This window comes from Dromiciops gliroides, chromosome 1 (genome assembly GCF_019393635.1).
Source record: "Dromiciops gliroides isolate mDroGli1 chromosome 1, mDroGli1.pri, whole genome shotgun sequence".
Lineage (NCBI taxonomy): Eukaryota > Metazoa > Chordata > Mammalia > Microbiotheria > Microbiotheriidae > Dromiciops > Dromiciops gliroides.
The window spans coordinates 542,281,206-542,307,043 of NC_057861.1; the positions used below are offsets into that span (position 1 = coordinate 542,281,206).

The 25,838-nt window shown below is 37.2% G+C and overlaps 1 protein-coding gene across 1 annotated transcript in view; it reads right to left on the bottom strand.

Annotated features, from left to right (window-relative positions):
- Positions 1-1,623: 1,623 nt before the first annotated feature.
- The window catches only part of LMTK2 (lemur tyrosine kinase 2), a 115,524-nt gene continuing 91,309 nt past the window's right edge, over positions 1,624-25,838 (bottom strand). Inside the window, 7 exon segments of the mRNA XM_043989821.1 lie at positions 1,624-6,291; positions 7,619-7,858; positions 8,101-8,233; positions 11,354-14,344; positions 14,346-14,355; positions 15,697-15,846; positions 24,605-24,726. Of these exon segments, the coding sequence (XP_043845756.1) occupies positions 6,263-6,291; positions 7,619-7,858; positions 8,101-8,233; positions 11,354-14,344; positions 14,346-14,355; positions 15,697-15,846; positions 24,605-24,726 (3,675 nt within the window). The 3' untranslated portion in view covers positions 1,624-6,262.

The window sequence follows — 25,838 nt, forward strand, 5'->3', positions numbered from 1 at the left end:
TGTCATAGAGCCTTCTGAGCTCATATTGGTCTGATCCGCCACAATTGGACACATCATACCTTGACTTCAATATAGTGATGTTATTTTGGTCAAGATGACCAAACCAACGACCAATATTATAGTGAGGATTACTTTTTGGTTGTGGATTAGACTAGATGGTTGCTGAGGGCCCTTTTAACTCAAGTCCTGTGATTTTGTGATGTCTATAGTACATAAGGATATTTAGCTGGCAAGTATAAAGGACCTCTTTACCCCACCATTCCCATTTTCTTTCAAGTGACAGAGTAAAAGTTAACACAATGCTGCTTTTAGTACTGGGCCCAAGAACAACAAAGCAACATCAGTAGCAACACAAATCTATAACCAATCTAAGTAAAAAGACAAAGTCTGATTAAGAGGTTCAAGTTTCTGTAACTCTGAATGTGTCCTGATTTGATTCAATGAGAAAACAGATATTCACTTAAAGGAGTTTAGCACACACACAGAGGAAAGAACAAGCGGGTGAAGAATCCCAATTGCCCAGATTTCAACCTTCATTTGGAGGGCCACTCTCTACAGCTTATCCAATAGTCTGTATATCTGGAATAGACAGTCCAGAAGGGTAATAAACTTGGACCCAGAGTTGAACAGGGGGCAGGTAGGTGGGGCAGTGGATAGAGCACCGGCCCTGGAATCAGGAGTACCTGAGTTCAAATCCAGCCTCAGACACTTAACACTTTCTAGCTGTGTGACCCTGGGCAAGTCACTTAACCCCAATTGCCTCACTAAAAACAAACAAAACAAAAAAACCCAACAGAGTTGAACAGGAAGAGAGTGAATAGGACTCTTTTCAGGAAATCAAAATGTTCCTTTACTGACCCTGAGATTCCCATGAGAGTAAAGGGATTACTCTAAGGCAGCAAGGCATGGAATACTGTTGTTTCTGAACTAAGTATCCTGGAAGAGGTGCACAGGGGTGTGAGCAGGTTGCAAAATGTTCCTAGGAAGAAATGAAGAAGAGATGCCATCAAGGAATTGTATAATGGGAATAGATGGGTTGGTCATATGGCAAGAATGAGGGATGATGGATAAGACAGCCAGGGTGTTCCTCCAGTATCCTTCTAATGTCAGGAGAAAGCAAAGGAGGTCTCTAGGATCCTCTGGGGCAAACTTTTAGAGGAGATTAAGATGAGAGTTGCACAAGATGAGCAGACATGGATAAAGTGTGTTCTGTGCTGTTGGAGGGAATTCCCAAACTGATGAGACAAAGATCTAGTTTAGTATTTGAATTAGTAGTTAACTGTTACACATGAACAGTATACCTACTGGGTTATATATAAGTATTTCTGAAGTCATAATGTAAGAGTTGTAGGGCCTAAACAAAAGGTGACAAAAGATAGAGTACTTGCCATCCTGGAGGCATTACCATTACCCAGAGTTACAGAAACCTTCTAATGAGCTCCAGAAAAAATAGGATAGATTCTTAATTCAACAGGGACAATGTAGATGCTATCTTAAGGGGCAGGGTGTGGTCCATCCAAGGCCACTGTCAACTCCATGAATTTACATGCTGTTTTTTTTTCTTACAGTAAAGATGTAGTAAATGACCACAGAAACATAGATTATAAATATATAACTATATTTTATTTTGAATATTAAATAGTTTTTAAATTACAAGCAATTTGTTGAATCACACTATGCATGATCAATATACAGTAGAAATCTTACAATTTAAAAATGTACACAATTTAAAGACAATTTCACCTGAAATTTCATTAACTATGATATTGCCATAAACCTCATATACCTGTATTAAATTACAATATGAAAACCCTCATACCTATGATTTTATTACATAATTCCTCATTTACAAACATAATTCAACATCATATATACACATCAGTACCATTATCAAATTACACCTAGGCCTGTGCAAATCTGAACAACTTATTAAACAAAACCAAATTATTTTAAGTCATTCAAACATATCTTTAACAGGCTGCTGGTATCAAAAATACTGTCAGCACATCTTTAAGGTCCTTTTCTTACAGCAATTTTTTTTCCCTCCAAATCAAAGACTTGAACTAATACCATTAATATCTTAGAATGTTGTTTTTGTGACTTAAAGCTGAAGTTATTTTGTACACCCCATTCTTATATTTTAAGGCTGTTTCTCATAAGGCTAATATATTTTGATGCTACCCATCACTATATCCAAACAATTGGATTATAACACTTGATTCACTTCTGAAAGTTTTAAATGAAGTGCTTAGTACATAGTTTAAAAGTAGTATTTCCTTTTAGCCAAGCCCCTCAACACACACACAAAGATTCATTAAATCCTATAAATTTATTATTTGAAATAGTAATAAAAGGAGGTGGCTTGAAAGGATTTTTAGTGCAGCAGAAATATACAATAACCTTTCCTAGATAAACCCATTTGTACAAAAATGGCTACCCATCCACTTGTATGTCTACAAAAGCCAGATTACTGAATGTTTTGTTTCAAATCAAACACATTTGTGGTTTATCTGCCCTGAAGGTCTAATTTATAAACATTAAATCAGGTTATCAGAGACTTTGGAAGCACTTTTTATGCATTTCTATTTTAGACTGATTAGGGGGTCATCTGAGAAAATCAGTTAACTACTTTAGACAGACAACAAAGGCAATTTAAAAAATTATTATTTTTGTTTGTTTTTTGCAGGGCTATGGGGGTTAAGTGACTTGCCCAGGGTCACACAGCTAATAAGTGTCAAGTGTCTGAGGCTGGATTTGAACTCAGGTCCTCCTGAATCCAGGGCCGGTGCTTTATCCACTGCGCCACCTAGCTACCCCTACAAAGGCAATTTTAAAAGGGTAGATAAGATGGGTTTTTTTTTTTTTAGATGGGGTTTACTTGATAGAATCCAACTATTCAGCAATAAGCCACTAAAAAAACTAAGATGCAACTTAAAATTGGATACTTTTTTGGACTATAAAGAGGAAGTTTAAGAATGAATATTTTCTGTGGATCAAGTATTATAAACCAATCCTATCTAATCTGAAGAATCCCAATGATTTTCTTTCAATTGCATAATCTGTTTTAGAACAATTAACACACAAAAAAGTCCTACTGCTTGTAACCAAAAAACCCTAAATTTGAACAATGAACTACATGTTGATATTTCCAAACACAGAGTTGACAACTGTAAATCTATTTTATTGAACCATCTACTGTGTATTGCTTGAAATTTCAAAATAGGATGCTGACACACATTTAGTAAATAAATTCTACCTTCCATATCCTAATACAGTAAGATTTTCCCATAAATTCCAATCTTAATTGATCATATAAAGATGCATGTTTGGCAACTAGTTACAAGTCATTTAGACTCAAAGAAGTAACTTTTTATTGAGGCTTAGGGTAGTATTATTTTTTTTTTTAATCTATTAAATAGGAGGCTATGGGGCTAATCTCTTTATACATGGTGAAAAAAAATTACCTAAAAGTCTGAAGAAAACCTTGCTGGGCTGACCATGTGGGTTCCTTGGGGGGAGGGGCAGGGACAATGTTTTTTTGTTTGATCTTTGAATCCTCAGCGCCTAGAACAATTTATTATAGTAGGTGCTTACTTTAATATTTGTTGAATCTGTCTGATATCAGCAGTTCAAGCTGAATTTCCATAGCTACAGTTTTGTAAAATAAAAGCAGCCTCTTGTTTTTTATTCAATTTAGGTCAGTGTTTAGCTATAAAACGTTTCATTCACTATTAATACTCAAGGAGTCTCCATAGCAAGAAATTAGTTGAGGTTTAAATTTGGCATAATCATACTCTAATGCCCTGTGATTTAAAAAGAAAAAAATATATACACACACATATGAATATGGTTTCTGAAACAGGATTTCATGCTCTTTGGAGACTCCTGCAAGTGTTTAGTGTACACAACAAATAGTGGTTTTTAAAAGGGTCACAGTCTCTATTTTGAATTTTATTCCCCTGTGGAAATGTAATGTTACTACAAGAAATTAATGTATACATGTAGTAAGTAGGTCATAATTTTACTACATAAACTTACGGATTTTAAAAAATTTGCATTACTGAACTGAGATCATAAGTTAAAAGGTGCCCTGGCCTACTAGTCTTAACTATTTTTTAACATTTAGTCACAGACTGTGACCTACAATGTTTTCAAAGCTATTAGAGTAGTGGAGACTGTAAAATATACTTCCTAAAAACAGTAAGGCTTTTTATACTTGGGTCTTAGGAGTATTTGTTGACATATAGAACAATGTTCTATGGCATGAACTAACCCACCGATTGGCAAACTTTCCCTTATGATAAATGGCTTCACCATGAACCTGATTCTTCACTCAGCACAATATCACTGCATCTTTTTGGCAACTGTAAACATTGTATTTGGGGAAGCCAGATACTATAGGCTTACCTGTGGCCACTATCAGTCTTCAAAAATAAACATTGTCTGCTTTGAAGTAAACCCCTTTCCCCCTTCTCTGCACAATCACAAAGCTGTTTCTGAAGCATTCCAGTCTCTTAAAAATCAAGTGCTTTTAAACAATAATAAAGTAGCTCTGTGATTTAATGTAGGAGAAAATATCCAGTCCCACGAGCACTAGGGCCAGCTTATGGTTATGCCCATCTAGTGGCAAATCTCCCCAAATCCCTGCTTTAAAAAAGAGGGAAGGAAGGAAGGAGAAGACTCAGAAGAACACAGTAACTGTCCTCAAATATTGAAACAGCTATAAAGTCTAGAGAGTCCACAGTTACTGGAAGAAAGGAGGGTAGGAAGGAAGGAGGGAAGGAGAAAATGACTTGTGTGCCCAGGTCAATAACAGAAACATCTGAAGGGTCTGTGAGTTCTAGCTAACACATTTTTAAAGTGAGCCACCACCCTAAACTGCACCATGTTATTCACTTCATGAACTGACTGCTATACCACCCAGAAAAACTATTTGAAGTCAAGCAGGTTCATCTTGGAAGATTGCTGATTTATTCGACTGCTCATATCAACCAACAATGGAGTCTAGGTAAGTAGCAATCAATTCTTACTTATTTTAAGGCAGAGAGTCTTTAGGGGGTAGCATTTCCCATTTTTAGTTTTGGCATCGCTGCCTTTTTAAAGCAAAGGTGAATAAAACTGTCATTATAAAAGTCTGATCTTTTCAACTAATTTTTGGGAAAACTTCATGACATTACTATGAAGTATCTGACTTAATAATTTGGTTAATACAAGCTAAGAAATTTTATCTGATACAACCTTTACAGTTGCTTTATTTTCCAATCCAGGAAGTTTAGGAGTGAAATCATTTCTCTTCAAAAACAAAAAAGAAAGAACCACTGGTTGAAAGACCCTTCTACTATTTGGAAAGAAGCCTGACATTCTTAAGTCACTCTAAGAGAAGAAATGAAAATGCATTTGATTCAGTTGAGTAACCCAGATCAGTGTTTTCAGACTCCTCAGAAATATTTCCTATAAAAACATGAATACTGTAACATTCAGAATCATTTATCATTTTGAAAAATGGTACTGGGTTTAAGATTCCAGCAAATTCTACAACAGCATAACACTCATTTAAATTTTACAGGTACCATGCATAGCAAACAAAATATGAAACAGGAGAAATCAAACTAGTGAAGAGCCCTAGCTTGACCTGCTTTATTTTCCTTGAATAATTTATGATTCTGATGCTGTACAATAGTGGGGAATCTGGGAACATATATCCATAGTGCAATTACAGAAAGCAAGGTAATATGTATTTAGTGATCTTCCCCCCCCAGAATAAATATGGCTCACTACTGACCAACTATCATTCATACAGTTTCAGTGACACAGCCACCTGTTGTACACACAATTATATATAATTCTATGACAGGTGTAGGTTCAAATAGAATAAACTACATGGAAAAATATAAAAAGAATATGATACAATCCCATACATAACCAGAAGGTTGTGTAATTGCTTTACAAGTTTATTACAAATAACAATTGCCTTTAGAATTAATACTTCAAGTTTTTTTTTTAAAACAGCTGTAGATTCATCTCTTCCAAATGAAAAGCAAATTGCACTGATTAAAAACACACATTACAAATACACACCAGAAGTCCTGATTTAGTATTTCTTTTCTGTGTTTCTTGATTCACCTCTTCTTACTCCAGCAGAAGCCTATAGTGGTTCTCTGAACACAATTGTGTTAATCAGTATTTACACTGTGCAGGCTAGCAGTGTGGGCATGCTGTCTTGTATGAGCAGTTTCTGATTTTAAAAAAGTATTTTACCCACTTAATCTTTTTCTCCATCTTCACTGCTTCCTGTTTGGTAAAAAGATAATAAGATGATATGAAGATAAATAATTTTTTTTAGGGTAAGGTTCAAATTTCTAGTTCAAATTTGACACCAATGCAGCATTCTGTAGAAAAGTAAGTAGTTGAGGACTTAACACCTGACTGGCTTTTCTCCTTTAAAGCAACACCTGCCATCCTCTCATAAAAAAAACAACAACCCACATCTGTTTAACTCACACATTTATTTCAATGTCACAGGTTGAAGCATGCAAAAAAATTGGATAGGTTCACTAAACATCTGCCTATTTGAAGGACTACTGGGTAACTGGTATTATCTAATCAGCACAAGTAAAATATAGTGCAAGCACAAATAAAAGCTCTTTATATTACTTTTAAATTATTTGATTTGCAAACCTCAACTGCCAGAACACCTATTAACATTTATCTTTAAATCTAGTTATGAAAGAAGGTGGTATTTATTCTAAGATACTACTTGATATGTATCCTCATCCCTTCATTCCTACCCCTATCTACCACACATTTATATTAGTTAAAACCAAAAAAACTCCCACAAAACACCTTATGGCACAGGCAAATTTTAAGAGGAGGTACCTCAAATGCCACTGCAGCAAAGTGCGGTCTATTACCAAAAAGATGAATTAGAGATGCCCTATCTCTAAGGAGTTTAAACAAATACTTTGTATTCTTCTTTCTGTGGTCAAAGAGCAAGGAAGGAAGAAAAGATTTTTAAGGGTAAGAGAATATCATGCCCCATCTGGCAATGATTCAGAGCTATTTCTAGAGCTCAAACCAAAGATCAGAAAGATACGAGGGAAGAACAGGTCATTGCTCCCTCAGGGAGCTCTATTCATTCTGGTGAGGGGAACCTAAAAAAAATCCCCATGGACATTGAGCATATCTGGTTTAACTGAATATACTCAGCTTGTGGTGTGGGACAGATATAATAAAAAGAAGTTAGTTTGTGGAACAAAATCTGAGGCTTGTGATTATCTTAAGAGTTTTCTATAGTGGATTTAGGAAACAAGATACTTTCAAATTAACCTGTATTCACATAGTGACTTCTATCATATTAGTAGGCTTGCCTTTTTTTTTTTTTTTTGCAGGGCAATGAAGGGTAAGTGACTTGCCCAGGGTCACATAGCTAGTAAGTGTCAAGTGTCTGAGGCCAAATTTGAACTCAGGTCCTCCTGAATCCAGGGCCGGTGCTTTATCCACTGTGCCACCTAGCTGCCTCAATGGCTTGCCTTCTTTAATGGAGTTGATATCTCCCCAAATCTCCACTCCTGCACACCCACATGTTTGCATATGCACTCACTGTCACATGGGCACTCACCTCCTTGTTCAATATCTGAATCTGTAAGATGTGTAAGAGAAAAACTTGCAATGTTGGCAGGAGAGATAGAAAACCTGGAATAAGGCGATGCATGTGACCAACTTTGTTCAATGCTTCTAGATGGTGGTGGAGGAGAAAAGTACTTTGATGTTTGAAGAGAGGGCTTGGAACCAAGGTTATCTGCTGTCTTTGACATAAAAGGTTCTTGAGAGAAGTCATCATCCCATTCAAAACCTCCACCTAAAAAAAATAGAAATTCTGGCTTTGGAATTATTTCTTGATTATTCCTAAGAATCAAAACATACAGTACTCTGCACATTACACACAATAAAATCTGTTGACAATAATTAATGAAAAGCTTGTACTGAAATGGAAATTCTCTGTAGCAGAGATAAACTGTCAGGCAGCATTAAGTATTTGTAAGAAGACAAATGAACTGATAAATACTACATTGTAAAGCTTGTCTCAGATTTTCAAAATACCTTCTTCATCGGTTGAACTTTCTGAGTTTGTAAACCTGTTCAAATAACTGGGACCTAATGATGGCGTCGCACCACTAGACTCCTGATTATTTGCTTCTGCTCCTCGGTGTCCCAGCTCTTTGGTTGGTGTTTCCTAAGAAAACAAAAAGTCTTATTATGTACTATATGGAAAAAAGGAAAAAAATCAAATACCACATTAATCGACAGTTTTAGCCAACAATATCTGTTTATGTGTTCTTTTCTGCCCTGTCTTACACCCCTTTATCCCTGCTTTTTGTTTTGTTTTGCCTGCTCACATCTACCTGGAATACGTGTGTCTTCTCTTTTCAATTAAACTGTAAGGTTCTTGGGTCAGGAATTGTGTTTTACTTTGCTTTGAATCCCCACAGCATCCAACAGAATGCCTTTGACTTATGTAGGTGCTCAAAGACTTGATTAAATAATTACATTATTTACTCATCAGAATTTTGTTTGAGTCCTTCCTGGAAAAAAAGTTAGCATAAGCCTTCAATTCACACATGGAGTATAAGGGAGAAATTTTAATTTCTGTTGGATATTGAATGAAATGAGTCCCTAAGACCAGGACTTGAATCTTTCTACTCTTTAATAGGAAAAAAAAATATTTTACGAGGATTCTTCAGTTCACTTAAAAACAAAAGTGAAGGGAAAACTGGAAAAGGGAAGGATAATAGAAGGTTAAATTAATAATAGCAAATTAATTAGGCAAAAGAAAATGAAACTCTTGGCTAGACAAACCAGGAAAGAAAAAATAAAAATAGAATCAAAAGAAGATCTATGTAATATCTAATTTGTGTATTAACTCCTAAACTCTCTAATTTTCTCTACCACAGTGCTTCATTATGCCACTGTATGACATCATCTGATTTTTCTGTATTTTAAAAACACATTAACATAACCTTCTATTCCCAACCTCAAATGAATTGCTTTGTACAGTCCTTATTTGCTACAATGGCACCAGGGGGGTTTTTTGGTTTTGGTTTTTAAAAAAGTTATAGTCCCCAATCACATAGTTACATGTAGATTGTACATCTATAACCTATATCAGATTGCTTGTCATGACTTGGGGAGGGGGGAGGGAAGGGAAGGAGGGAGAAAAATTTGGAACTAGAAATCTTATAAAAACAAATGTTGAAAACTATCTCTACATGTAACTAGAAAATAATAAAATACTTTTATGATAAAAAAAAATAAATAAAAGTTACACATAGGTTTCCAAGCTTAAAACTGATAAAGGTAACATCAAATCTAAATCACAAAAACAGAATTTCAAAGTTGGAAGGGACCAACCCATACGTGAAAGGAATTCCTACTATATTATAACAAGGTAGGTCACTGTCTAGCCTCTGCCTGAACACCTTCTTTTGGACTTCTCTAATTGCTAGGGAAGGTTTTCCTGACATCAAGTCTAAATTTGTTTCTCCTCAACATCCATGCATTTCCTGGCTCTGCTCTCTACATAACCATTCTGGTCCTTCCTCCACAAGACGGTGCTTTGCATATTGGAAGGCAGCTATTATGCTCCTCACCTCTTCCTAACTCCTCCTCAAATGATATGGACTCAAAGCCCTTTGCACTGCCCTTCTATCATGTTTGTATTCACACTCAGACTAGGCAGAAATCAGAAAAAATGTCAAAGGCAGCAACCATCTTTTTAGAACAGGCATGGTATGGAAAGAGCACTATGAGAGAGATCTGAATTAAGGTGTCAACATTTGCTAATTGTACTATCTTGAACAGACTAAACTTTTTGAGCCTGTTTCTTCATTTGTAAAATAGGAACAACCCTAGAAATACTCACACCTCAAGGGGTTGTGGAGAAATTACTTTATAAACCTATATAAATATGAACTGTTTTGGTTTTAAACTATATGCAACATTACTGGGGAAAGAGAGATGTTGAGATTATAAGGAACCACAGATTAAGAACAGATGAATCCTAATGAAAAGCCTGAAGGAAGCTTTAAAAAAGAAGCTTCTGTGCAACAAAGGTGGGACAGGCAAAGGAAAAGTGGAAAGAGCAAGAAATCCCTTTGCTGCACCACACAGAGTGCATAGCATAATACCTAGCATACAGTAAGCTTTTAATAAATACTTTATGCTCTCTCCTCTCTCAAAAGTAACATACATACTTATCTTTCTACATGTTTATGTACCTAGCCAGAAGGTAAATTCCTTTAAGACAGAGATTGGTTTTGTTTGTTATGTTTTGTCTTTATATCCCAGGGATAGGAGACACAGGAGCAGCTTAATTAACTGCCCCCTTAAACACAGCTTAACCAACCCTGAAATAGGTTATCAGGTGGCAGAGATGATCACAAAACAGACCATAATGGTCAGTGGAAAGATGCTGTATTTGAAGTCAGGACACTTGAGTTCAGATCCTGATTCTGCCACTTGGTATTTGTGTGGTCTTGAGACGTCACAAACTCCCTGGACCTCAAATTTCTCATTTACAAAATGAGAGTCTCTTCCATCGCTAAGTTTATGGTGGAGACTCTTCTTCCTTTTTGGAACCACTCTCATTGCTGTTACCACAATAGTTACTATTGGTGCTAATTATTAATCCCTTTCCCCAAAAGCTAGGCCCAAATCCCTGCCCTTAGTTTTTTCCAAAGGGCAGGTAATAGGAATTAGAAAAAATAAGCTGCTGTCACCTCATTGTTTTTGTTGGTTATCTTGGTTTCATTTACATGATGTTCTCTCAATAGAAATCACCTAACCACAACCAGAATCGAATGGTCTTTCCTAATGTAACTCAGCTGATTTAGAAGGCAGAGCTCCCGAGAGCATCATCCATGGAGAATCTTTTACTTTGTATGCCAATAAGAGCTTAATTTGTGCTTGTTATCTATGCTACTCTCTGGGATTCACAAAAGATTAAAAAGTTTAAATCATCTGTACAATGGTTCTCTTGAGGAAGGATGAGATATTATTTGGAATTTTTAACATATGAAACTGAGGCATTTGGGGGGTAAGGTCATTTGGTGATTTGAGAAAAAGAATCTGGATCTATGTCCTTCAATTTAATCTGATTTCATGTCTAGATCACGATGCTACAAAACGATGAGACTAATTGGCCGACAATAATTAAATGATGAAACTCAAGCTAGAAGTGCTTCAAAATGGCAAGAATTTTCTAAGTAGATTCATTTTTATATTTTGAACCCCTGACATGACTAATTTTTAGACATTAAAAAAAACCTCCAGTAAGAATTTCCTAGATTATGGGTACCTGATCAAACAGATAGACCGTGACATCATCAAAGAATGTTACTGCCTTCTTATCCTTTCTCCAATTATCAGGTAGCTTGTCACTTCCAACAGCCATAGGCGGTTTCAGTAAACTCCGTAAGTGTTTCCCATCATCATTATCACTCAGTATCACTGGCACTGGATGCACTGTTTCATCTTCTGATTCTGAACTGAGACTGTGAAGATGAAAAGCTCTCAGGTCATCATCAGAATCATCACTATTTTCATCTTCTTCATCTGCATCTATTCCATCCTCTGATATGTCAATCATTCCTGAAACACCAAGTTTCCCCAGGTATTTTCCTTCAATATCTGGCTCTTTCAACTTAGGCCCTTCAGAATAGCAGGATAAGGCCTTATCTCCCATCAAGTCTGTTGAAAAGGAGGCCCCTGCCACTGCTGAAGGGCTTCCAGAACAAAATGTGGCATTTGTGTAGGCAAGTAATTCATCAGTATTGGTGCCAGTAGAGGTTCGGTTGCAGCAGTGATCATCGAGAATGTCAAATTCTTCACTATAGCTACACTCTGAACTCATAGTAAGAGTCAAAGGATTTTCCGCTTCCAGTTCAGCCACATCAACCTGTCTGGAAACGTCAGTCTCTTCTGGCTCCAATGCATCTCGTGACTCTGGTTCATTGGTGTTTTGCAAACCAGACAGAGGGCTTTGGTTAATTCTCTCTTCATGACCATTATGCTTGGCATCATAACTCTGTTCAGTGTTGGATAAACCCCTTTGGGGCTGATCTTTTGTAAACAAGGCCAATGCTGATGATGTTCCTGAGCCATCCTCATTTTTCTTATCAGTTTCAGAATCGTTATCAGAAAAATAGGCAGAGTCTCGATAGGAGTTTTGAGTACTGCATGCTAATGTCTTTGAGGTCAAGTCAAAATCTTTGTTGCTGTCTGCTTCATCTGAAATTATGATAACTGGATTGGGAGGTAAAGCTGCAAGAGTGTCATTGTCAATTAACGTGGCACCTGTATTTGAAGTCTCATCGACAGCAGGATGAGAAGTCCATTCTGGAGATTCGAGATTCTCTGTTTCATAACCACTGTCAGCAGGTTTATCAGGTGGCACAAGTTTCTGAGGACTTTGAGTAACTAAAGCATCTAAAACCCCATGGACATCTAATGAATCCAAAGAGTCTGGTGTTTCTATAGATTGCTCAGATGTCTGTATGGGTGTTGAGAGGCTATCCTCCAAGAGACTGTCTTGGCTTGTGGAATCGGAAGAAAGGGCAGATATCAAGCCAACTTCTTTTGGTGCTTCTTTATAAGTAATCCCCAGAGTTTCACTTTCTTTCTCTAGCAAACTTCTACCTTTATGGTCTCCTAAAGGTGACTTGTTTTCCAAGTCTTGGTTTATTTCTTCTGGAAGACTTATCTCTGTGCCCATATTACAACCAGTTTCTTCATCGAAATGAAGTGATTCACTTTTGGTGATATTGGTGGACTTTTCACTTTTGGGGGAGATGTTATGTGATCCACCTTCAATGTTCTGTGTCATGGCATCATTGGGCAGCACTTCAACCAAAGCAGTCTCGGTGCCTGGATTTATCTCTTGCTTGGGGCTATCAGCACAGGTAAGGACATTTAAACATGTGGGTTTGGTTTCCTCTTGAAACAGGATGGGATCTGAATGTATACCACAAGCCTTTTCTTCAGTTTTGGGCAAGTTAGACGTTATTTGCAATTCTGGAGAAGACTGCAATGAGACATTCAAGTTTTCCCCTGAAGGCTTTACCCACTCTTCTTTACTTTCAGGTTTTGCATTATCCTGTAACAAAGACAAGGTTGACTTATTTTCAATGAAGTTAAGCTCAAGGTCTAAAGAATTTCTATGTGAAGATTCTAACATATTCCCAGTAAAACCTACTTTTTCTAATTCTGTTTGGAGATCACTTGCACATTCTTTCTTAGACAAGCTGTCTTTTATTAGGTTTTTCTCTTGAAGAAACAAGAAATTTTCTGACAGTTCTTGAACATTCAGTGGGTCAAAATCATTCTGATGGACAAAATTTTCAGCTAAGCAAATAGCATCATGATCAAAAACATTACGGCCATTCTTTTTCTCGACATGGCCAGTTACTAGTGTCTCTTTAGGCACATCCAAGCTTGGGCTCAGAGTAGCTGGTTTAAATTCAGCATGAATGCCATTTAGCTCTGTTAAGTCAAATATTTTTTGATGACTGTGCAAATCCTCTGATTTGTCAAACTCATTAAATATGTTACTGAAAGGGCTTTCCGGGACACTGGCAACATGCGGATCTTCAGGTATACCAATATCTTTAGGGTCTCCAGTGTAGTGGAAAAAATCTCCATCTGTATTTGATTCCCCATCATCAAGATCCCTGAGTGCCATGAACTGGGAACTTTGATCAGTTAGAATTTCAGGATTATCCACTTCTGTAGTGAGAATTGCTGATTGGTTATCAAGATCCAAGCTGCCGCCACTTTTTTCTTCTAACTGGATATAATAATCACTCCCAACAGAAAGGTTGTGGGCATCAAAAACAGGGACTACCCCTGGTGCCCTGAGTGACACATCTTGGCCACTTTCATCTTGCTTTCCTGGTCCAGGATCTGAGAGTGAATTCTCAAAAACATCAACCGGAAAAAAGATGCTTGTATACGACATGGCCTCATCAGGATTGACCTGGCTGCGTTCATCAAAATGATCGTGTTTGGCAGCCTCCCAGACGTACTCAAAACTAAGCCCTTGACTTGTTTCAGTTACTGTAAGGACTTCTTCCATTTCACGACCAAGCCTATCCCTGGTAAAATGGTCAAGTATTGGGAATGCAGCATTATTTGAAGTCTCTCTGTTATTGGTATTTGGTTTAAGAGCATTCCATTGCTGCTCAAAGTCAATTTCAGAGTCCCTTTGGCTTTGCATACGAAGATAAGTTAGTAGTCTATGTACTTCTTCTGCCGTTGGTCTCTTGTCTGGTGGTAGCCAGCAGAACTGCAAAAACTTCATACCTGAAATATAAGAGGCAATTATTGCATTTAAGATAAATAATAAAACTACAAAACTAAATCTTGACCTCCACACTCCTGGGGACAATTTTTAATCTTTAATTCTTGAGATCCAAGATATCGAGGTGAAAGAACAGACAGACATAAAAATGGGGCCTGAGTTTTGGCAGAATAACATTTCTTTAAGTCTGTTTTCCAATTCTTTTGCCTGATCATTAATTCTTCATAGGAGCTGCCACAGCAATTCCAAATTTACTTTTAAATTAAATTAAATTTAGATTTAACTGTATTTTTCCACTCCAAAAAATGGACATTCTATTTCGGAAATGTTATTATATATTTTAAATGGATTCATTTGGATTTAAGTGAATTTAGCACAGACAAGTGTCCTTTACTTGTTCTTTCCATAAAGAATTACCAATAATGTAATTTCTTGCCATGTATTATTCTTTCTGCATAAAGCATACAACATAACTTGAGTGAAGAAATAAGAAAGGAAAAAATGGGGGGAACCCAAAGCCCAAGGTAAAAGGTAACCATGAGTAGGTTTTAACTGAACAAAGTATCTTAAGTTATAACTCAAGATTATATAGCAAACAGCCTTAAAGGCAAGGAAAATGGTGGTGTTCAAGTCTAACATTATTAGTGTTACAAAGCACAGGTTAAAAAAATCTCATGAAAAAGAAGCATTCTTTTGCAACCGATGCAAATCTGTTATTTTTAAAACCTCCATTTTTATCATATGCAAAAAATTTGTCTTAGAGGAGACCTAGGTTTAAATCTAACTTCAATGTCCTGTAGTTAGCTCAGCAAGTTAGTTAGCCCCTTTGAGCTTCAGTTTCTAATTCTGTAAAAGTGGAAATAATTCTTTCAATCAATCAACAAACATTTATTTCACAGGGTTACAAGAAAAATAATTTCTAAACCACGAAGTACTACATAAATAACTATCCTAATTGAACATTACTCTTAATTTCTTTTATTTGTATCAGAAAAGACAAAAGGTAATGAAAACAGACAATTCCCTTTGTTTTTATTTCTGATCATTCTAGATTCAAGTTCCCTAATGCACAAACTTAATAGTGTCTAAAATTCAACACAATTTACTATCTCAAGACCTGCCCCCCCCCCAAGATATCCTGTTTTAAAGGGGGAAAAAAAAAAGTCGGTTTAAAAATAGCAAGTAGAGTGTTAGCCAGCTTTTTAGCGGACAATGATGTTTAAAAACAACTATACACAAAACAGTGGCTTTTCACAAATGTAATTTCCCCCAAATGAACATGATAGGAACATGTTCAGACCATCTAATTATTTGAAAGGCAACAAAGCAAAAGCAAAGGTTACCATCTTTCTGAATAGGGCTGCTCCAGCTGTGGTTTAGGGAGCTTTGTGTCCCTCTCTTTTATGACCTGTTGGAGAACTTCGACATCAGAAAGGTGTGCATAAGGCTGAGCACCATGATCAAAGAGTTCCCAAAGTGTTACACCCAGTGACCTAGAAGAATGAAAAAAAATGAAAGGATTACATTTTTCCACAATTTTTTTCATCTAACTTTTTATACATATTATAGACGATATGTACTGGACATTTTTGCCATTTTAAACTTCTTTTTTAAGTTACACATCAAAAAGCCCTCTATACTAATGGCATCACAAGGTTTCTTGATGGTTTACACTAAATTATAAACAATGAATAAGAACTCATTATAATCCTGGGCCTAGCATCCCAATAATATTACCATGAACAAGAGTGTGAGTTTAGCACATTTCCTCCTCATTGTTAATATGTGCTTTTGATACATGAAGAAGACACTACTGAGTCATGCTCTTTGAGGTGTTTTTCCAGTAGCAGGGATGGATAGATTTTCACTGATCCATTTATGCTTCCTTCCCTATTCCTTCTTGTGAACAACATGACACATAAGATGACTGACTACTCAGATTTAAAGGTATAATCTGTAGCATGGAACAAAACAAAGCCAATTGGGCCCATACAAAGAAAAAACCCAAGACCTTAGGGTGGTAATTTTTTGTTTTAGGAGTCTTTTTGAGATCCATAAAACTCGCATGCAGCATTTTGCTCTAAATATTACCCCCCCCCCAACATGCCTTCCCTTTTCCGGAATCTTCCATGCTGGAATGTTCTAAGCTGGAAACTTCTGTTTTATGCTCACTAGCCAATCCCTGGTGCCTCCTTGCCTGTGACATCAAGGGAAAACAAATCGGCTGTGCTAGCCTGACACTCCCTATAAAACCCTGTGTGTCACTCGGTTTCAGAGCTGCCCTATCAGTTAGGCTGTTCTTGTCTAGGAATGTGGGTCTGCTGTTCTATAAAGGAGGTTATCATTTCCCATACCAGTTAGGGTAGAGACCAGAGAGCTAGAGATGAATGGCCAAAGCCAAGGAGCAGCTTCTCCAAAGGACTATCACTAATCCCCCTCCTCCAGCTGCCATGGCCTGAAGAAGTGATTACCCAAGATACAGTGACTGCTAAGGCTCTATAGCCTTCCTCTGCTTGCTCTCACTCTGGGATTATCCCTTCAACTTTCCCTTGTGTGAGTGAAAATGTGCCAAATAAAGGCCTGCTGTTTTGAGTATCACTGTTAAGTCTGACATTTTTTTTTTGGTGAGGCAACTGGGGTTAAGTGACTTGCCCAGGGTCACACAGCTAGTAAGTGTCAAGTGTCAGAGGCTGGATTTGAACTCAGGTCCTCCTGAATTCAGGGCTGGTGCTCTATCCACTGTGCCACCTAGCTGCCCCTGACTTTTTTTTTTAAAGTGGCTTTTTTGAAAGCTTCCTAAGTCTCAAAGCAGCTGTAACAGACTAGGACACTTAGTTTCATTAACATGGTACTTTAGCCCCCTTCCCCCAGTAGACAGTATTTTGGGTTTTTTTCCAATTACATGTAAAGACAAATTTTAACATTCATTTAAAATTTTTTAGCATAAATACATATTTATGATATAATATACTTAACACTTCAGTACTTTCAAATAATTTCATATACATGATGCCACATTAATGGATAAAGCAACAACATTCATTTTTTATATAAAATTTTGAGTTCCAAATTTTCTCCCTCACTCCTCCCTAAGCCAGTAAGCAATTTGATATAGATGTTATATATGCAATCATGTAAAACATATATCTTCCACATTAGTCATAATATGGTAGTCTAAGTAGTCACAGATTAAAACCACTGGCCACAGAAATAAACTGGCACTTCAAAGAACCAAGTCTACATAAATTTACATTTCAATACAAGTTTTGCTTCTTATGGCTGAGAAAGGATAATGGAACATCTGCTAAAAACCACACCTGACAATGTATGCTGCATATGGGTAAAAGCACAATTCAAATCAACAAGCATTTGTTGCCTGAAATCACTTGTGATCTAGTCAGCTCCCATGGATTCAATGATATCTGTGTGCTAATGATTCTCAAATCTACTTATCCAGCTCTAACCTCTCTCCTGGCAGCAAGGTGGCACACTTATTAGCTGTGTGACCTAGGGCAAGTCACTTAACCCTTGTTGCCTCAGTTCCTTATCTGTAAAAGAGAAGGAAATGGCAAACCACTCCAATATCTTTGCCAAGAAGACCACAAATGGGGTCATAAAGAGTCAGACTTGACTGAAACAACCCGACAACTACAAATAATGAAGATTGAACTAAACAACAACCACTACTTCTCTCTCCTTACCTCCAGTATCTATCTGCAATTGCCTATTAGATATTTCTTTCTTTTTCTTTTTTTGTTTTAATTAATAAAGTATTTTATTTTTTTCCCGTTACATGCAAAGATAGTCCTCCACTTTTGTCTATACAGGCTTTCCAATTTCAGATTTTTCTCCCTCCCTCCCCCCTCCCCTAGACAGCAGTAATCTGATATATAAATATATATATATATTATATATATATATATATATAACATATAATATATATACACACACACACACACACACACACACACGACCCCCTCCCCCTATTCTGCATTAGTCATGTTTATAAGAGAAAAATCAGAGCAATGATGAAAAACCCTCAAAATAGAAAAAACAGCAACCAAAAACAAAAGAAATAGTATGGTTCATTCAGCATCTATACTTCACAGTTCTCCCCCCCCCCCCCCCCACCGGAATTTGGAGATCCTCTTCCATCATGAGTTCCCCTGGAACTCTTCTGTGCCATTGCATTGGTGAGAAGAATATAGTCCATCACAGTAGATCAACACTCAATGCTGATGATACTGTGTACAATGTTCTTCTGGTTCTGCTCATCTCACTCATCATCAGCCCACGCAAAATCCTCCAGGTTTCTCTGAACTCCTCCTGCTCATCGTTTCTTACAGCACAATAGTATTCCATTGTATGTATATACCACAACTTGTCCAGCCATTCCCCAATTGATGGGCATCCCCTCAACTTCCAATTCCTTGCCACCACATAAAGAGCAGCTATAAATATTTTTGTACATGTGGGTCCCTTTCCATGATTTCTTTGGAAAAAAGACCCAAAAGTGGTATTGCTGGGTCAAAGGGTATGGACAGTTTTATCGCCCTTTGGGCATAATCTATTAGACATTTCTTAAACTCGATATGTCCAAAACTTAATTCGTCATCTAACTTCCTTTCCCCAAACATTCCTATTACTGTCAAGAGTACCACTATTCTCCCAGTTACCCAGGCTCACAACATAGGTGTCATTCTTGACTCCTTGCTATCCCCCTACTCACTATTTTTAATCTGTTGCCAAAGCCTATTGATATTAAATAACAATAACAGCAGCTAACATTTATATAATGCTTACTATCTGGCAAGCACTGTGAAAAGTACTTTACGAAGTGATTTTCCCAAAGCACAGGTCTGACTATATTGCCCACCCAAACCCTCAGGGAGTCCTTATTACCTTTAAAGTTAAATATAAACTCTTCTGTTTGGCAGATAAAGCTCAACACAAGCTGACTTCATTCTGCCTTTCCTGCTCTGTTATGCATTACTCTCTCAGCACATACTCTAAAGTTCTGGCCAGACTGGCTTACTTGCTGCTCCTCAGCCTGACAATCCATAGTCTGTCACTGAGCCTTTGCACTGGACTGCCCCCCTCTAGAAAACTCTCTCATCTCCACCTTCTGGAATTTCCCAGCTTCCTTCCAGATCCACTTTTTGCATGAAGACTTTGCTGGACCCCTCAGCTACCAGGACCTCCTACTCCAAGGTTACTTTGTATCCATTTTGGATGTCTTGTATAGATCTATATACATTGTTTCCCTTGTTAGAATATAAGCTTCTCGAGGGTGGGGACTGTTTTACTTTTCTTTTTGTATCTCCTAGCACTGTGCCTGGTCCACAATAGGGGCTTAAGAAATACTTAAATGATTTGATGATATTGTTGTTTCAGAATCATCAATCTGATGTGAAATATTTACTGGATCGGGGAAAATGACAGTAGGAAAAACAGGTTGTTCTAAGGAAATGCTGAGGGGACCACGGCTGAAGGGGCATGCTGAATCAAAGATGACTGTTTCAAGCTTGGTTAGCTAGAAGAATGGCGATACTGATGACAGAAATAAGGAAGTCAGAAGAAGGCAGCTCTTTCTAAGGGATGAGGCGAAAAACTGGACCATTTAGACTAGAGAAGAAAAGGCTTAGGAGGCATGTGTTAGCCCTCTTCAAATGTCTAAAGGGGAACGAGACTTTTTCCTACCTGGACCCACTATACAGAAACAGGAGCAACAGGGAGGCATTGAGGAGACATTTTGGGTCCATGTACCTCAATTCTACAAATATTTATTAAATAATCATGTTTAAGGAATTGAACTAGGCACTGGGGAAACAATGAGGGGTAGATTAGTTACATACATACAATCAGATTTGGAGCTGGAAAGACCTTCAGAAACCACAGTCCAGCCCATCATTTTATAGATAAGGAAATAAACAGAAGCCAATCTAGAGGGAGAAGAGGACATAGACAACTGAGCAAAGAGCTATAAGAACAGGCTTAAATGGAAAAGACGGGATCCAAGCTGAGCTTTGGGGAAAAAAGTATTCCAAGAGTTAGTTGCCAGTAGTTTATTCTGGGAACGGGGCTAGGAGGAGTGGGAAGAGAAGGGAAAAGAAAGGAAGAGAAAATGACTTATGCAAATGCATGGAGGTAGGAAATGAAATGTAGAGTTCAGGGAACTGAAGAGTTGTACATGGTGAGAACACGGGCTATGTGATGAGAAGTGATATGAAATAAACCCTAGAAATGTAGATTGCAACCAAACTGTAGAAGACAAAATGCCAGGAGGCATTTTTATTTTATCCTAGAAATAACAGGGAATAGCTGAAGACTTTTCAGCCGAGGAATGACATGTTCAGACGTGTATTTTAGGAAGGTTATTTTGACAGCTGCATGAGAAAGACAGATCAACAAGGAGTGGACTGGAGGTAGAGAGACCCATTAGGAGATTACTACAATTAATTATTACAGGTATGAGGCTTGAATAAGCATGGTGGAAAAGGATATGGGGGGAGATACTGGGATGGTAAAAGAAACAGGATATGGTAACTAATTGGATTTGGAAGGAGAGGAAGACGGAAGAGCCAGGGATGACAACTGAGATTATTAACCTAGGCAAGAGGGAAGATAGTAATGTTCTCAACAGAAAAAAGACAGATTAGAAGAGGAACATGTCTGGGTTGCGGAAGTTGAGAGGATCTACTATGGATATGCCAAGCTTGAGATTCAATGGAACGTCCAGAGGGGTGTCTAGGGGTGATATGGGTATGGAAGTCAGAAGCTAAAAACTAGTTACATAAATTTCAGAGTCATCTAAATAAATCACTGAACCTGTGGAAATAGATGAGATCACCAAGAGAGTGTGGAGAGAGGAGGCTGAGGCCAGAGCCTCATGGAACACGTGCTTGGGAGGTGGGAGAGGGACCATGAAGCAGCTGAGGCTGAGGCAGGTGTGGGGGGTGAGATGAGTAGGAAGAAAACCAAGAGAGAGTTAATGTGACTGAAGCCAAGGAAAGAGACTGATTACCTAGGAGGAGGAGATAAGATTACCAGTAAAAAAAAGCTGCAGAGGGGCCGAGGAGAATGGCTGAAATGGCCATCTCCTTTAAGAAACCAATCAAAACCTTTAAAGAGCAGTTTCAGTAGAGTGGTACAGTTATAAGCCAGACTGCCAAGGTGCAATACCTGAGTTCAAATATTGTTTCAGACATTCCCTAGCAGTATAGCCCTGGGAAAGTTATTTAGCTGCTCTGTGTCTTGGTTTCCCCATCTGTAAAATGGAGCTGGTGGCAGGGTTGTGATAAAAAAAGTCACGTAAAGCACTTTGTAGCCTTCAAGTACTTTATAAATGCTTATTAATAATAAGATTACTATTATTACAGAGGATCTCTGAAGCCAGAGAATCTGAGTTCAAATCTGTGTGACTCTGGGGAAATCACAACCTTGTGGCCTCAGTTTCCACATCTATAAAACCAGGGGGTTGGACTGGAGGACCACTAAGGTCCCTTCTAGTCCTAATTCCTCTGTTATTAGTAATTCTGTCTTTTCCATGATTCTTTAGCAGCTAGCATTACTAAGAGAATACTGAGGGTCTCTTTTGAGAGGGAGAGAGACAGAGAAAGACGGACAGGGGGCAGCTAGGTGGCACAGTGAATAAAGCATCAGCCCTGGATTCAGGAGGACCTGAGTTCAAATCCAGCCTCTGACACTTGACACTTACTAGCTGTGTGACCCTGAGCAAGTCACTTAACCCTCACTGCCCCCCCCCCCAAAAGACAGACTTTAGTGGCAGAAGGCACTAAAGTGCCTTCTCAAATGTGACACAGTCCAAATTCTTCCTTCAACTGAATACAGATGAACAGTATAACCTCTGAAAGACACTCTATACCAATGGGTTAACTTCATAGTTTGCCTTTCTAGTTTGCATCAGTCTGGAAAATACTTTTCATCCACTTTGTTTTTTTCAGTGTGGAAGGTTAGACCAATCTGTTTTGTACAGCTATGTATTTGTAATGTTATGAGGCTCAATGCAATTAGTATAATGCCATCTGTGAACAAGAACATGAATAGGAATCCTTCTGCTTGAATAATGAGAACATTTTTCACCACACTGGGTGAAACCCTTAGATGAATCTTACTGTTCTATATCTCTCTCGATATCAATACTGAGAGGACTGTTAGCTCCACAGTCACATCTGTTATACAGTGACATAAAGTTAAAATGTATATTTTAGAGCTTACTTATCTGACAATAGTCTTTTTTCAAGTCAAATATCTTTTAAAATAAAAAACTAACACACACAGCAGAATCTCACATTTTCTTTCCTCAGTGACTCTGCAGATATGGTCTGTCATAAAAAAGTCTGCAGAAGAATTCGTGTTATTACCAAGATTCATAAATAACATGTTGGATGAAGGAATCAGGATCTTGACAGGAAAAACCAGTGGGCTAAACTTCATACCAAGTTTTATGCTTGGGCTAAAAATATCAGACAGGATGGAAGAAAACAACAGTACATGAAAAAAAAACCTGAAGATTTTAGTGGACTGCAAATTCAAATGAATAAATTAGGCTACTCAGCTAGAAGCACGGTGTCCATAAGAAGGGAGGTATTCATCTAAGCTGGAGCGTTCATACAGAAAAGTGACCAGGATGAAGAAGGGTCTGGAAAACATGTTGAAGGAGCTCTTGCTCTTTCTTTAGCTTGGTATAAAGAAGTCTTAACAGGGATATACGAGGTGTCTTCAATATCTGAAGAGAAATCACAAAGGATACCATTTCCTCTGCTTGACCCCAAAGATCAGAATTAGGAGCAATGTGCAGAAAGTGTAGAGAAGTAGTTTTCAGTTCAATATGAGGAAAAACTTCCCAATCATGAGGAATGTTTACAAGTGCAAAGGGCTGCCTTTAAAGAGGGAGGTTCCCCAACACAGGGGATTTTCAAGGGGTGGCAAGCTGCTCACCTGCCAGGGATTCTATAGAACAGATAGATTCCTGTTCAAATTTAGATTAGACAAGATGAGCTCTGTAGTCCCCTCCAACTCAAATTAATAACAGCTAACATTTATATAGTGCTTACCACATGCTAGACACTGTGGCTAAGGCACTTAATAATTATTAACTCATTTAATCCTTACAGCAACCCTGTGAGATGGTTGTGATTATTATCCCCATTTTACAGATAAGGAAACTGAGGCAGAAGTTAAGTGACTTGCTCAGGGTCACATAGCTAATAAGTATCTGAAGCTGTATTTGAACTCAGTTTTTCTCAACTTCCAGGCCTGGTGTTCTAGCCAATGAGCTGCTCCAAATTCTATGAGTGCCTCTGTGCTGAGAAGTGTTGGGTCCAGAAGTCTAAGATATTGTTCCAGCCCTCAAAGAGCTTATAATATAGCTGAGTAGATATGTCCACATGAAACTTTAGGAACATTTATTAAATATATCTGTTATGTATATAATCTTGTGCCAGACTCTAAAAGAGATAAAAAGATTTAAAAAAAGACTCAGTTTCTATCCTTGGACTTTATAATTTAATAGTGGTACTAGCAATGTATATCTTTTTGGGGGGGCAAGAGGGAGAGGGGTGGAGGGACAGAAGAAAGCTTAGAACTGTAATGCAATTAGTTTAGGGAATTCCCAGTATATATTCAATTTATACTCTTACAGAACTGCTTAGGGCATTTAAAGGTCTTCTTGATTCCAAAGCAAATTCTTTATACATTATTATACAATGCTTTTAAATTCAATACTGAACCAGTTAAATGTTACCAACATAAAATTAGGTGTAAAAATGAATGGTAGAAACAAATGTTATAATTCTTCATTTTATGTCCTTGGAAAATTACTTGTGTAGATTTTTCCTTGTTAGAAATAGATATCTTTAATTACAATGAACATTCTAAGGATTAATAGACTGATATTTTAATAAATATTAAACAGAAATCACCAGGCTCAACTATATTCCATTAACTAGCAATAAGTACATCCATAAAAATCTTACTTGCTAATAAAGAATTTTTAAATATCAACTTATGTATTCATCTTCTGCTGAATTCTTTCATCTTGTTTTAGAAGATGTTTTCTTGGAAAGTAAAAGTATTGAAAACAATTGTTTTAAAATTTCCATTATATGAAGAGTTAACCTAAAAATTTTCTTTCTATATTTTATATGCCTCACTCTTCTTAAAAATGGTCACAGTCTAATTTTTGCCAAATAAAGATATATGAGATGACAACTTAAAATAGTTACATACCAGATATTACTAAACTTTGTTTGATCTGCAGTTAGTAATCTCTCTTGGAAGCTGGTTACCAATTCTGGTGCAGTCCACCGAAGGGGGATAACTTTATTATCATCTGTTTCAATATAATCCGCCTATGGTGTTAAGAAAGACACAGAGTATGGGGAAAACAGAATTCGATTTTTAATGGGCATCATAACTTATTTCTAAGAGATGCTTAACATGAACTAAAAATGCTTGTATAAAAAGGGGTAGAGTGGGATAAAAGGATATATTTTTCTGTTTTTGCTGTTACAAAAGAACTGTTCTAGGATGAAGTGTAAGTAATGAACTTTTATGAAATTCTCTACAATGTTCTATAAGCCGAATAGTGAACTAGTGAATGGCTTTGAATGGTCTTTAATTTCCGGAAAACAATGGCACACAATAGCTGTCCACAGCCACAGTCACAGGAGAAAAGAATATTTGGATATAAATACTAGAATTTATGGGTATTTTACAATGTTATTAACACATTATTTCATATAGGTGATTTATACATAAATAAACAAACAAAATAGAAAACTATCTTCTGGGATATGTTCTGACAGTTAAAACTAAATTGATAATTATATCCAGAAGGGAAGAGAATTGAAACTAATTTTACTGGCTAAATGAAGAGGTCTATATGTATAATGTTACATAATAGATGCTACTAAGATCAGTTTCACAGATTTATAACCAGAAGGGATCTCAGAAATCATCCAACACTCCCATTTTATAGACAGAGAAACTGAGGTTCAAAAAAGTTAAGTCACTTGCCCAAAGTCACACAGGGAGTTAAGTGGCATGACCAGGATTCAAACCCAGGTCCTTGGCCTCCAAAGTGAGGGCTCTTTCCATTGCACTAGGCTGTCTCTTGTACATATAATATGACTTCAGGCATCTGTTGCTGTTATTTTAAAATAAATTTCTATATGAAAAAAACAACTTTAAATTTGTAAAAGACTATTGTTTGGTAATTAACATAAATAATTACAGGGAAGTTTATATTTCTTCCAATTCATTTTTAAACTTCTATAATCTTCAACTTTTAAAAATCCTTTGTATTAATCAAAAATAGGATAATAGTAATAAGGTTCATTGTCCATTCACTCATTTAAAATTTCTTATTCAGCAGCAGGAAATCTTAAATTTCCTTATGTAGAAGTACATCATATTCTGCAAGAAACCCCAGACACAGACTTGGACTTTATCCTGTCTTTCC